General features: G+C 38.3%; 1 protein-coding gene across 4 annotated transcripts in view; it reads right to left on the reverse strand.

The window, feature by feature from the left end:
- LOC132493184 (recombining binding protein suppressor of hairless) overlaps nucleotides 1-12,230 on the reverse strand; it is a 114,709-nt gene that overhangs the window by 64,974 nt on the left and 37,505 nt on the right. For 2 of the 4 annotated variants that reach the window (XM_060103484.1, XM_060103495.1), the window contains exon 2: nucleotides 10,899-11,081. The exons of the other annotated variants lie outside the window; for them this stretch is intronic. In XM_060103484.1, the coding sequence (XP_059959467.1) occupies nucleotides 10,899-10,915 (17 nt within the window). In that variant the 5' untranslated portion in view covers nucleotides 10,916-11,081. The remainder of the gene's footprint in view (nucleotides 1-10,898; nucleotides 11,082-12,230) is intronic. 4 annotated transcript variants of the gene reach the window in all.

Below are 12,230 nucleotides of genomic sequence, written 5' to 3' on the forward strand. Positions count from 1 at the left end.
GTCCCTAAGGGAAAAAAATAAAAGATGGCAATTATCATTTTAAAACATGCAAAATAGGACAGTGAAGGGAGACTATTCAATAAACAAAAATAATAAGGTGGTCAAAATTTGTATATTCAGAATAGGGAAGAAAAGATTTCCAGAACGTATTTTATAACACCACTGCACGAATAAGGAAATGCCTTTCTGCTTGAGTGTTTATACCCAAAACAATACATTTCTTTTGAACCGTAACTTAACTTTCTGTTATCACGTCATGTTATAACGATCAAACCTACATTTGTGGTAAAGCCAAAAACCACTCTGAAGAAGTGGTCTTAACCACAATTCAAAGCTTAAAGAATGGCTTTTCTGCCAAACCTTATCTGAGCCATTAACCTGTCGTGCTTTCATACACTGCTAGGACCAAAAAGGCAAGCCCAGCAGCTAGCATCTGCTCACGCAAGCCTCCCAAGGAGGCCATGGGGCTCTGCAAGGGGAATACACAACACGGGCACGGAGGTTGATGGTACAAAATCTGGCAGCAAACTGCTTTGCCTTGGGTGGTACAATAGGCAGCCTAATACTTCAACAACCATCTGAGGAGCCTTGGCTCGGCACAGGCAAAAGAAAGATTCTGAATTGAGAATCACCATAAAGTGATTAAAAGTATAGACCATGAGTAAACTATAGTAGTAAAACACAAAACAGGAGGCAAAAGCCTTGGGATTTGATAGCAGCAATGAGGAAAACAAGTCTATACTCTTAGCAGGTGTAGACTTAACTGTCACAGTTTGGGCCATTCATGCTATATATTTACTTGGTATTTTGCTGTGCTATGAATTCAAATTATGTAAACTGCAAAGCTGTTGTGTTACAAATTTACTAGTTAACTGGCTAGTCAACTGCCCTAACATCAGCTGTCTAACTAGAAAATAGGAGGGCACAGTTTTTCTTTAAAGATGAGCTGCTCCATTGCAGCAGCTAATTCTTAACATTCCTTTCTCACCAACTTCTACACATGCATGTCCCCTAAAGACATGGTGGTCTCTCTTCTCTACAGTACTAGTATTATTGATCTCTTCCCCTCATTCTTGTCTTCCATCACAAGCAATTCATTGACAAATGCTATCAGCTGCATTCCCAAATTATCTTCTGTATCTCCACTCCCTGATTCCATAAGGTTAGATGAAGCTCTTATTACAACTTTTATATCCATAGCATCCTAAACTGGCCTCATGCAGTAAAACAGACAAGCATATAAAAACAAACAGAATATATCTGCTTATATATGCTCTCATTTAACTCTCATTAACAATTCTGATAGGCATTATTTCAAACTTAGAAGGGAAAACTGAAGCTCAAAAAGTCACAAGGTAGGACTTTCCTGTTTCTGATTACACACTCATCATACTAAGATTGAAGATTACATATAAATATATAAGGAAGCCATAGTCTAGTCTTTAAACAACTTTACTTTGCCTTCGCAAAATAATTGTTTTTCCCCCAATTTTAACTTCTATTTGCTTTTTTCCATTAAACAAACCACATATCATATGAAAATTTATTTAAATGTTTCAGAAAAATCACTTCTTAACCTGTAAACTATTTCTCAGCAAACCAGAACTGCTGATTCTCAAGGATGAAACGCTGTAGTAATCCAACTATGGAATACAGAACGATGCCACATTTAAATAAACCAGGAAAATCTGACTGTGTTAACAGCTCTAGGAATTAGTCAAATCTAGAGCCTTTAAAGAATTATAAGTAATGCCAACCTGTTTCCATAATAAACTGAAGATGCACAGGGGATTTTTTAGGCTGTAACTTTTATGCTGGACAAATTTTTTTTAATGGCATTAGTGTACATAAGAGAAATATGCCCAACGCTATAAGCATGTATTGTTCATAATTAAAGTTGACTCAACTGCATAAAATATTAAGTTTTCAAATGCAATTCTGTACACAGTGTGTGCTCACTAAACGAATGAACCATAACAATAGCAAGTCATCTGTTAAAAAAAGGATAACAAAACAAAACACTGTCATGAATTGTAGTTCTTAAACTATAATATTATTTAGACCAACTATTTTGAATTAACGAATGATTATGAACAAACTGATCTGAAATGTCTAAGTTATTTTCTACAGTGGAGGAAAAAATTATAAATGGTCCACCAAACGAGTTCATACTAACTTCACAAATTTTATAAGAGAAGAAAAAGGAATTAACTATTTTACCAAGTCCAAAGAGCTAAAATGATGATTAATTTCCTCACCCTAATGAAACTGTCTACTTTTCCCATAGAGAATGCCCTGGAAAGATACCATGCTATAGATAATTACTGTTGCTTGCTCTACAACAGCAGTGTAGTTTAATGTGGTACGCTGCCACTTCAAAAAAGTGATAATCCATGTTGTTGACAGATTCTATTAGGAAGTGGTATCAAGATCTAAATGGGGCTACAAACAATACAGCTGAAAAGAGGTCCTTAGAAGTTTATGTTCTTTCATGTAATTTTGTTGAGTCTAAAACTAATTGCTAGGAAAACTTACATACACCAGGTGTAAGTCTTCAACAATTTCACACAGGTTTTTTTTTTTTTTTTGTGGTACGCGGGCCTCTCACTGTTGTGGACTCTCCCGTTGCGGAGCACAGGCTCCGGACGCGCAGGTCCAGCGGCCATGGCTCACGGGCCCAGCCGCTCCGCGGCATGTGGGATCTTCCTGGACCGGGGCACGAACCCATGTCCCCTGCATCGGCAGGCAGACTCTCAACCACTGCGCCACCAGGGAAGCCCTAAGTATAAATTTGAACTCTGGAATGAAAATCAAAGTCAAAGGGGGGTCATTCTAACTGCTGACTGTTTTCCTGGATATTCGTCAATGCCTTGGTTTGTTTCCAGTATTCCTACCAAAAAATTAATCCTACTTGTCTGGCCATTATACTCAATGACTGTTTATTCTGAAAGAGGAATATTACTTTGTCCTGAGTCAGCCCTCTTCACTTTTGGACAACTTCCTAGGACCTATATTCTATGTTATTTTCATAGCATCCTCATTTCTCACTTGGTTTGCCAGGTTCTCGGACTCAAAAGCACATTCACTGGACTTGAGGACACGGGGAGGGGGAAGTGTAAGCTAAGACGAAGTGAGAGAGTAGCGTAGACATATATACACTACCAAATGTAAAATAAATAGCTAGTGGGAAGCAGTCACATAGCACAGGGAGATCAGCTCGGTGCTTTGTGCCCACCTAGAGGGGTAGGATAAGGAGTGTGGAGGGAGACGCAAGAAGGAGGAGATATGGGGACATATGTATATGTACAGGTGATTCATTTTGTTATACAGCAGAAACTAACACACCACTGTAAAGCAATTGTACTCCAATAAAGATGTTTTAAAAATAAAGCACATTCACATATTACTCTGAACAGTAAGAATGTAGAGCTAATATTCTTATTCATTTAGGTTGCATGTAAATGAGGGAGAGAGAGGGCTGAGAGATAGGAAGGAAGAAGGAAGAGAGAAGACTGCAGTGTAAGAGAGCAGTAAAAAATATGGAAGAGAAAAAAAAGATTGCTCGAGGAAGTGTCAGAGGCCACCAAGTGGAAGAGACAAAAAAGAGAGCAATGGAGTGTCTAGTGGCCATAAAAGGGCAACTATCCACCTCCTAACAAACCAAATCTGGTCAATACCAAATATGGAAATATTTTCATTCAAATACAAAGCTTTTCTTCTGTGGGATATGAGCACAGCTCACAAACGCCTTTGCCTATTAAAAAAATCTCACACTTGGATATCTACCATTGTGAGAAAAATATGTTGAATTATTGTGTAAACTATTTCCAAGTTTTACTCCACCAAAGTTCAGGACTTTCTAACAAAGAAAACACTCCAGCCCTTTCTCTGTAACTCCAGTTATTCTAGAGTTTCTTCAGTCTCCACATCTGTAAAATAGGAAAGTTAATTGTAACAACTTGGAGAGCTGCGTGAAGATCGAGTTAATACCTGTAAAACACGTGAAAAGGGGCATTTTGTAAGTGCAATACCCACTAAATGTTAGCTATTATGCACTCAGATTTTCTCGGCCTTTAGACATACAAACCCCAACTCACAAAAGAGCTAACTGATGACAAAACTGTACAATTAAGATAAAACTAGGGACTTCCCTGGTGGCACAGTGGTTAAGAGTCCACCTGCCAATGCAGGGGACACGGGTTCGATCCCTGGTCCAGAAAGATCCCACATGTCACGGAGCAACTAAGTCCGTGCACCACAACTACGGAGCCTGTGCTCTAGAGCCCGCGAGCCACAACTACAGAAGCGCACGCGCCTAGAGCCCATGCTCCGCAACAAAAGAAGTCCCCGTTGCCACAGCTAGAGAAAGCCCGCACAGCAAAGAAGACCCAACGCAGCCAAAAATCTATAAATAAAATTTTTTAAATAAAATAATAAATAAATAAAAAAATTTAAAAAGACTACCTCCGTATATATCCACTCATTCTATTTGTAAAGTAAGAGGTTAGTTAATAAAAGAATGGCATGTTCTGCCATGACAGGACAGATGCATGTCTTAAAAATCTAGTATTATCAAAAAGTTCATTCATTCAACAAATATTTACTGAGTACCTGCTATGACTAGTCACTGTCCTGGGGCTGGGGATACAGGAGTCAACAAAATAAAAATCTGTATAATTAGAGGGGTGGGGGGTTGGGGAGGGGTAGGATTGGAAACTGGCTCCCTGCAGAGGAAGCTACAGCTTTTATTTCAAAAGTGAATGCTTTCAGTGGATTCTACCTGTTCCAAGTCACACCTGTTTTATAAATTTATGTTACCTGCCTCTGCCCTATCCCTGCCCCTAGGCTAGAATTTCTCAGAGTACTTTTTCCACAGGAATTTCAACAATAAAGGAATTCTAATAAAGTTAAATTTCATGCACACTTAATTAATCTAGCTGCTATCACCAGCACTTGTACTTACATTATTAATCACCTTCACCCACCCATTGCTGTGATAAAACACAAAAGCACTCAATCAAAGTAAATGCTTTGAAAGTGTTTTCTGTCCTATCTCCCCCACCCCAGGAATCCCCAGGATTCCTTATAACAAATAATTAAGGGGCAGGGGGAAGGAGGCAGTTGCCCTTCCTGACCACTATCTGCTAAACTAGCACATTTTCAGTCATTATCTTTCAAGATTGTATGTTGATCTGATAATTGTTAAAGCCAACACCCAAAAACTTGTAGAGGTCTGTTAAAGCTGCATGATTTTAATTGCCGTTCCCTCTTCATCAGCTATCAGAGCCTCACAGAGCTCACTCATTCTGAGGTGTAGAAACCTGTCTACACAAGATATGGTCTCCATAATGAAAGCTGTACCTCTCACTGAAGTGACAAGTTTGGCATTTCAAAGAAAGAATGCATGCACATTTTCCTGCTCAACTACCTACACTCCTCATAAGCCCCTAACAATTCAATAGAACAAGATCAACTGACTTCACTGTATTTTTCAAAAGAAAGAGATTCCCTGATTTTCATGACAATTACTGACACAGCATATACCACTTTTCAATTAGGTTCATACTAGAGATGGGTTCTAAAGTACCCTTTTAATAGATATCCCAGATCCCATAAAAATGCAAAACAGTATTATTTTTCAAAGTAATGAAATATAAATTAGTTTGAGAAAGTGCCTATTTCTAACAATACTACCATTTACGTAAAAGATTTTTTAAACTTTGTTATCTTCAGAATCTAAAACATCTTTTTTTTTTTTGGTGGTATGCGGGCCTCTCACTGTTGTGGCCTCTCCCGCTCTCCCGCTCTCCCGTTGCGGAGCACAGCCTCCGGACGCACAGGCTCAGCGGCCATGGCTCACGGGCCCAGCCACTCTGCGGCATGTGGGATCTTCCCGGACCGGGGTACGAACCCGTGTCCCCTGCATCGGCAGGCGGACTCTCAACCACTGCGCCACCAGGGAAGCCCTAAAACATCTTTTTAAATACTCTCAAAGAATTTAACCTTCATTCTAAGAGGGTGTTTTTGACTTGTTTTCAGTAACCAAAAGTATACTGGAGTCATATCTAACAGCTGACTCAGTAATTTATAACATGCTCTTTCTTCTAATTCTAGACCTGCAGTTGGGGTGCTGCCTCCGGTCAGTTCTCTCAGTTCTTGGCCAGCTAAACTAGAAGGTAGTTTAGTTTCTTCCTAAACTACACTTCAGGGACTTCCCTGATGGTCCAGTGGCTAAGACTCTGTGCTCCCAGTGCAGGGGGCCCAGGTTCAATCCCTGGTCAGGGAACTAGATCCCATGTGCCGCAACTAAAGATCCCGCATGCTGCAACTAACAAAAGATCCCACTCACAACAACTAAGGTCCCGCCTGCCACAACTAAGACCCGGCACAGCCAAATAAATCAATAAATATTTTTTAAAATAAAAAAATACACTACGCTTTAGGAGGAAAAATCTTTGAAAGAAAAAGATGACAAGCTGCTCTTGTGCGTTATGATAACCAAAGTAAAAGGAACACAGTTGTGCACAAATGCCACAAGGTGACAACATGAAACCTTGCACTCAACAGGATAAGCAGCATGAGGCAGAAAGTGATGACGCTGGAAGTAAATATGACTGAAATAATGATGAAAAGCTAAGCAATGCTACTGATAAGAGGAGAAAAGCTTGGACAGTCTGGGAGAAGACCAGGTTGGGGTGGGGGCGGGGGGACACTTGGGGAAACAGTAATAAGAAAAAAGGGATTCAACTCTCCCATTCTCTGAATCCACAGGCTCTTGGTTCCCTGCCCCACATCACTAGCAACAGTATGTCTTTACGCACTGACGCAAAGACAAGCCACCATCATGAAGGCAGTTAACCCACGGGGCGGGAGGGAGGTGGGATTTCTTTACCTACCTTCTGTAATTCCAAAAGATAATTTCTAGGTTTAATACATCGTACCCAATTCAGAGCAGGAACTATATATGTTTTTGACTCAATTTCCAAGAACTTGCAGAGAAACATGAATTGTACTTATTATCTTTTGGCCTCTTATTTTGGCAAAGATTTTATCCATTGTTCAACTCCCAAGTGTAGAAAAGTAATGTACAAATTCCATTGTTGTGAAACAATTTACCAGAAATCTTCATTCTCGTATTGTTTTCTAGGAAGGAGGAAACTGTATTTCAAACACAATCTTAAAACATGAATATGCTGATACTGTACTACTCTGAAGCTTTATTTTTTTAAAAATATTCACCAGAAACTCTGTGATCTTCTTCAATATATCTGTAAAGCAAATATCTGCTGTTATGAGGACACTGGAATAGGCAGAGGCACTAATCCAAGAAAAATAAAATTTTAAATATTATCAAAATCCTCACAAAAACATAAGTTCTAACATTTGACTACCTTAAATATTTGTGACATATCTAATTTAAAGTTAATTTTTTTTGCAACATTAAACTTTTATATTTACCTTCTGAAGTAAAGAAGTACCTGGTATATGAAAAAGTCCTAAGATATAAGGAATGGGAAAATGAAGTGGGTGGATTTTAGTATGTATCATCAGTTTTTTTGTACTTTTTAATTGCATGGGTCATTTTCATCAATGCAAAGAAAGAGTAAATTCCTTCACAACTAGGAAATATTATAAATTTCTTACCTATGAGCCTTTAAATATTTACGAGGGCAAGCAAGCAAGAAAACACACACACACACACACACCCCCAAATAACACAACAAAAAACAAAAACAAGGTTTCATAGCTAACTGTTTCCTACTGTCAGAGAGAAAACTACTGAGCTAACAATCCTGTTTTAGATATCTGAAGTCTTCTCTGGCTGAGGTCAGTTTGGCAATATAGATTTATAAGACTGAGTGCCATACAGTTTCCCAGATGATCATTACCAGAACTTAGGTCTGCAATACAGTACACATACATACCCTCAAAACAAGAGTTTTATAGAACTATATCATATGATCCATTCATGACATTTCCTATTCTGTTCTTTTCTGCTTCATATAATTTGCAGGGTTGGGGGGAGTAGGGGAGGGCAGCAACTTATTGAATTGACTCCAGAATGGGCTACCACTGGCAGTTTGAAAACCACTGATCTATGAGTTGATTAACGCATTAACAGAATGCATGCCAAGGGGTAGTTTACTAGATTACTTGACAAAATATCCTTAGTTAATGCCACTCATCAGTTGCTGCTATTATGTTCCCCGTTTCTCCCTGCTCCTTAGATATTCTCCTGTAATAAACTTCACTTCAAACGCAAAGCATGGTAGGGAGATCCTTGAAGATGATATAGAGAGTATGGCATACCATTAAAAGCCACAGACTGGAACCTATCCTGGTCACTTTTTCTCAGCAAGGAAAAACAATATAAACCTAATACCACATCTCAGGGACATCTGTGACTATGGGAGGCATACACTTAGTGGAACCAAAACGATCCAAGCAACATACACATAAATGTGCATATATCTTATTTATTTCAGCTTTTTAAAAAAAATGAAACAAGTTTTTTTTAAAAATGCTCTTTTCTACATTCACTGCACTGATTTTATTTTCTATTACAGTACATGTATTAATGCTGATCATAACCCCCACTAAATCGAGTTCTTAACCAACTAAACCGAGTTCTTGACCCACTAATGAATGGGCTGAAACCTGCAATTTGAAAAACACAGCTTTAGAGGACACACAAATCGACCTAGCAGGATAAGAGGACCAGAGATAAATTACCAGTCTCTAGTGGCCACCTTCTTTCACTGATGAGAAAAAGCTCAAAGAATTGAAAACATTAGTCAAAGAGTGATTGTTTATTTAACTCTAGGAAGATCATAGAAGAAAGTATAAGATTCAGGAAAAGAAATAATGTAATAGCATCTCACCCCGCAAAAAAGAGGTTCCTGATCTGGCATTTAATAATCATCATTGGGCTTCCCTGGTGGCGCAGTGGTTGGGAATCCACCTGCCAATGCAAGGGACATGGGTTCGAGCTCTGGTCCAGGAAGATCCCACATGCTGCGGAGCAACTAAGCCCGTGCGCCTCAACTACTGAGCCTGTGCTCTAGAGCCCGCGAGCCACAACTACTGAAGCCCATGCGCCTAGAGCCTGTGCTCTGCAACAAGAGAAGCCACCGCAATGAGAAGCCCGCGCACCACAACGAAGAGTCACTCACCGCAACTAGAGAAAGCCCGCGGGCAGCAACAAAGACCTAACGCAGCCAAAAATAAATAAAATAAATAAATTTAAAAATAATCATCATCACTGTTAATCTAACACTGGCTTCTTGCATGCTCAATCCTACGCTAAATGTGTATGGAATTTATTTATATATGTGTGTGTATATAAACACATATATATACACACACACATATATAATGCAATATATAATTATATAATTACGGTATTATATTTTTAATATACAAGTTTATTTTTTTTCCAGATCATTCTTTCAACCTGTCAAAACAAAAAAAGTAGTGCCAGATTTGAAACACAGATCAGCTGGCCGCAGAATCTAAGCTCTTAACCACTAAGCTATAAACTCTTCCAAAGAGAAAGGAGTTCCCAAATCTGGCTGTGCATCAAGAATCCTCTGTGGCATTAAAACAAAACAAACAGATGCCCAAGTACTACCCTAAAAAGAAATTTTTTTTTAAGTTGAAGTGACAAATATTATGGAGAAATATATTTTGTAAACAATGTATCAAATACCATCTCCAGCCAAAGAAAAGATCTTTTTGGAGAGTAGACACTGTTGTATTGGACATAAAATACCTGGTTGAACTTGGTTAGCAGGCAGCTGACTTCACCTTGAAACTTGATTCACTGTCATTACAGACCAGAATTTAATATAAAGCAGTTTTGTCTTAGGTTTAATAACTAAATTCCATTAATAATTTAACTGCTGACATGTCAAAAGGATCTTAACATAAGGTAGACTAAATGATAAAAATTACAGGCTTCACCAACGTATTTCTATTATATTTATATACCCATGATTTAAACATCTATCTTCCCAACATGTTTTCCTTCATTACCTCAAAGATAAAGAATTTTGAACCCAATGTAACATTATGAACTCAGCATTCTCCCTGGGTTGATTCACTTCCACTACCCCAAGAAAACATTCAGTAGCAAGCAAACAGTACAAAATTAGGTTTCCAAGGTTTCCAATAATTAAGAAATGGTTTTGACTACATCACTCAAATAAAATGTTATGAACATAAAAACCTTAAAGATTTTTGATGGTTAAGTGGGTAATATGAAGCCTAGAATTACCACTACTAGCAACCACAAGTAACAGTGGGACTACATACCACAAACACACGAAAGTTTAACTGTATGCATATGGTGGTGAAAAGACAACAATCACAGTATTAGTAAAGAATTACTCATTTTCCTCTCAGTAAAAAATCTTTGTAAAAGACAAAAACAAGCACAAACTATAAATGGTCCAAGTAAAAATTATTTTCGTTTGGTCAAATTAATACTCCAACTGAAGAACTGTATCCAATTATTTCCTGTTCAGGCTACCATGAAATGACAGCACTACAGAGAAACTGGTCTATGATGTAAACCAGAAAGATAATTACAGACTAACATATGAATAATCCCTAAACTATTTTGTGAAAGAAACTATAGCCCATTACTATTAAACTCTAGCAAAAATATCTACCCTAGTGTCTCCTATAACCATATCTCAAAAAGGGGGGGGGGAATCACTCAACAAGCTTGTGATACATGGTTTTTTTACAACAAAAAATACTTTTGCCATAACTCCATAACCACATCTGCAATCTAAATATTAAAATATCTTAAAATATGCAATAATTAAATGTAGAACCATGAGTGTTCACTCTATGCATGACCTTGGGGCCACTGGAAGATTTCTAAAGCATACCTTTTAATCCACGCCATGGTACTTCAAGAACATGTTAAGGTAAGCCACAGGCTGGAACACTTCGATGCACCTCAAAGCACCTCAGCCAGTGTATCTGTATCATTCTCCTTTCCTTGTGAGATCATAATGGTTCCGAAGAACTATAATGCTTCCATTTGAATGACAGTTTCATAATTTCAATGACTTAAAAACAAAAACAAAAAATAAGGACTTAAGTGTTGGTATGTTAAGCCACTAGTGAGTGCACTGTGTTAACTGCTGCCACGGCTAAGAAAAACAAAGCAGCTACTGCTACTACCACGTAACATTTTTAATATGACCCTCATGTGAATGAGGAGGAGTACATGCTTAGTGGTCAGAGTGACAGCCCTTGCTTTATAGAGATCTAGCCATAGCCCACAGATCTCTTTACTCCAGCTGATTCTTCAGCTTTCTTCTCAAGGAATGAAAATAACCTAAAAGACAGGTCTGAATACTTGGTAGGTGCCAGGTTCACCACTGACCAACTATTCTATTCTGTGTTGAATGAGAGCTGGAAATCACCCACACACCTGCAAAAAAGGGAACTCATTAATAGACACAACAGGGATTCCTTCAAACAATGCCCCTTCTGGCGTTAATATTACTGAATCATTTTAATTCCATGGAAGTCATTAAACTGTAAAAAGTTACAGTTTCTAAAGCTTACTTCTACAAAGAGCATGCAGATAAATGAACAGATCCATGGCTAACTATCAGGTTTTAGTGCTTCTCTGTGATTGCCTTCACAGGTTACCTGATTCCTCCTTCCTCCTCACCCCACTCCACCTTCCTTACATAAAAACATTAAAAACACTTCATTATTTAAATGATACAGGGTTTCCCTGGTGGCGCAGTGGTTGAGAGTCTGCCTGACAATGCAGGGGACACGGGTTCGTGCCCCGGTCCAGGAAGATCCCACATGCCACAGAGCGGCAGGAGAGGCCACAGCAGTGAGAGACCCGCGTACCACAAAAAAAAACAAAAACAAAAACAAAACCTCACACTCACGTTGCTCTGCCAATCTATCTCCCAGAAGCAATCAGAAGAAATCAAATCCAAACTTAAGTTTTATTTTTCAACCTGGCTGATCTAGCAATAATCTAATTTTATAAATGCTGCTGACTCAAAATGTAGTCAGTGTATATAAACAGATTTTTTAGCTATGGTTTTTAACAAGAGACTATATGCACATTCACTAAAGCCACTAAGAAGGTTTAGAATCATATTTATGTATGTATGTATGTATGTATGTATGTATGTATGTATGTATGTATGTATTTATGTATTTATTTATTTATTTATTTATTTTTG

The sequence above is a fragment of the Mesoplodon densirostris genome, chromosome 1 (assembly GCF_025265405.1).
Source record: "Mesoplodon densirostris isolate mMesDen1 chromosome 1, mMesDen1 primary haplotype, whole genome shotgun sequence".
NCBI classification, from domain to species: Eukaryota; Metazoa; Chordata; class Mammalia; order Artiodactyla; family Ziphiidae; genus Mesoplodon; species Mesoplodon densirostris.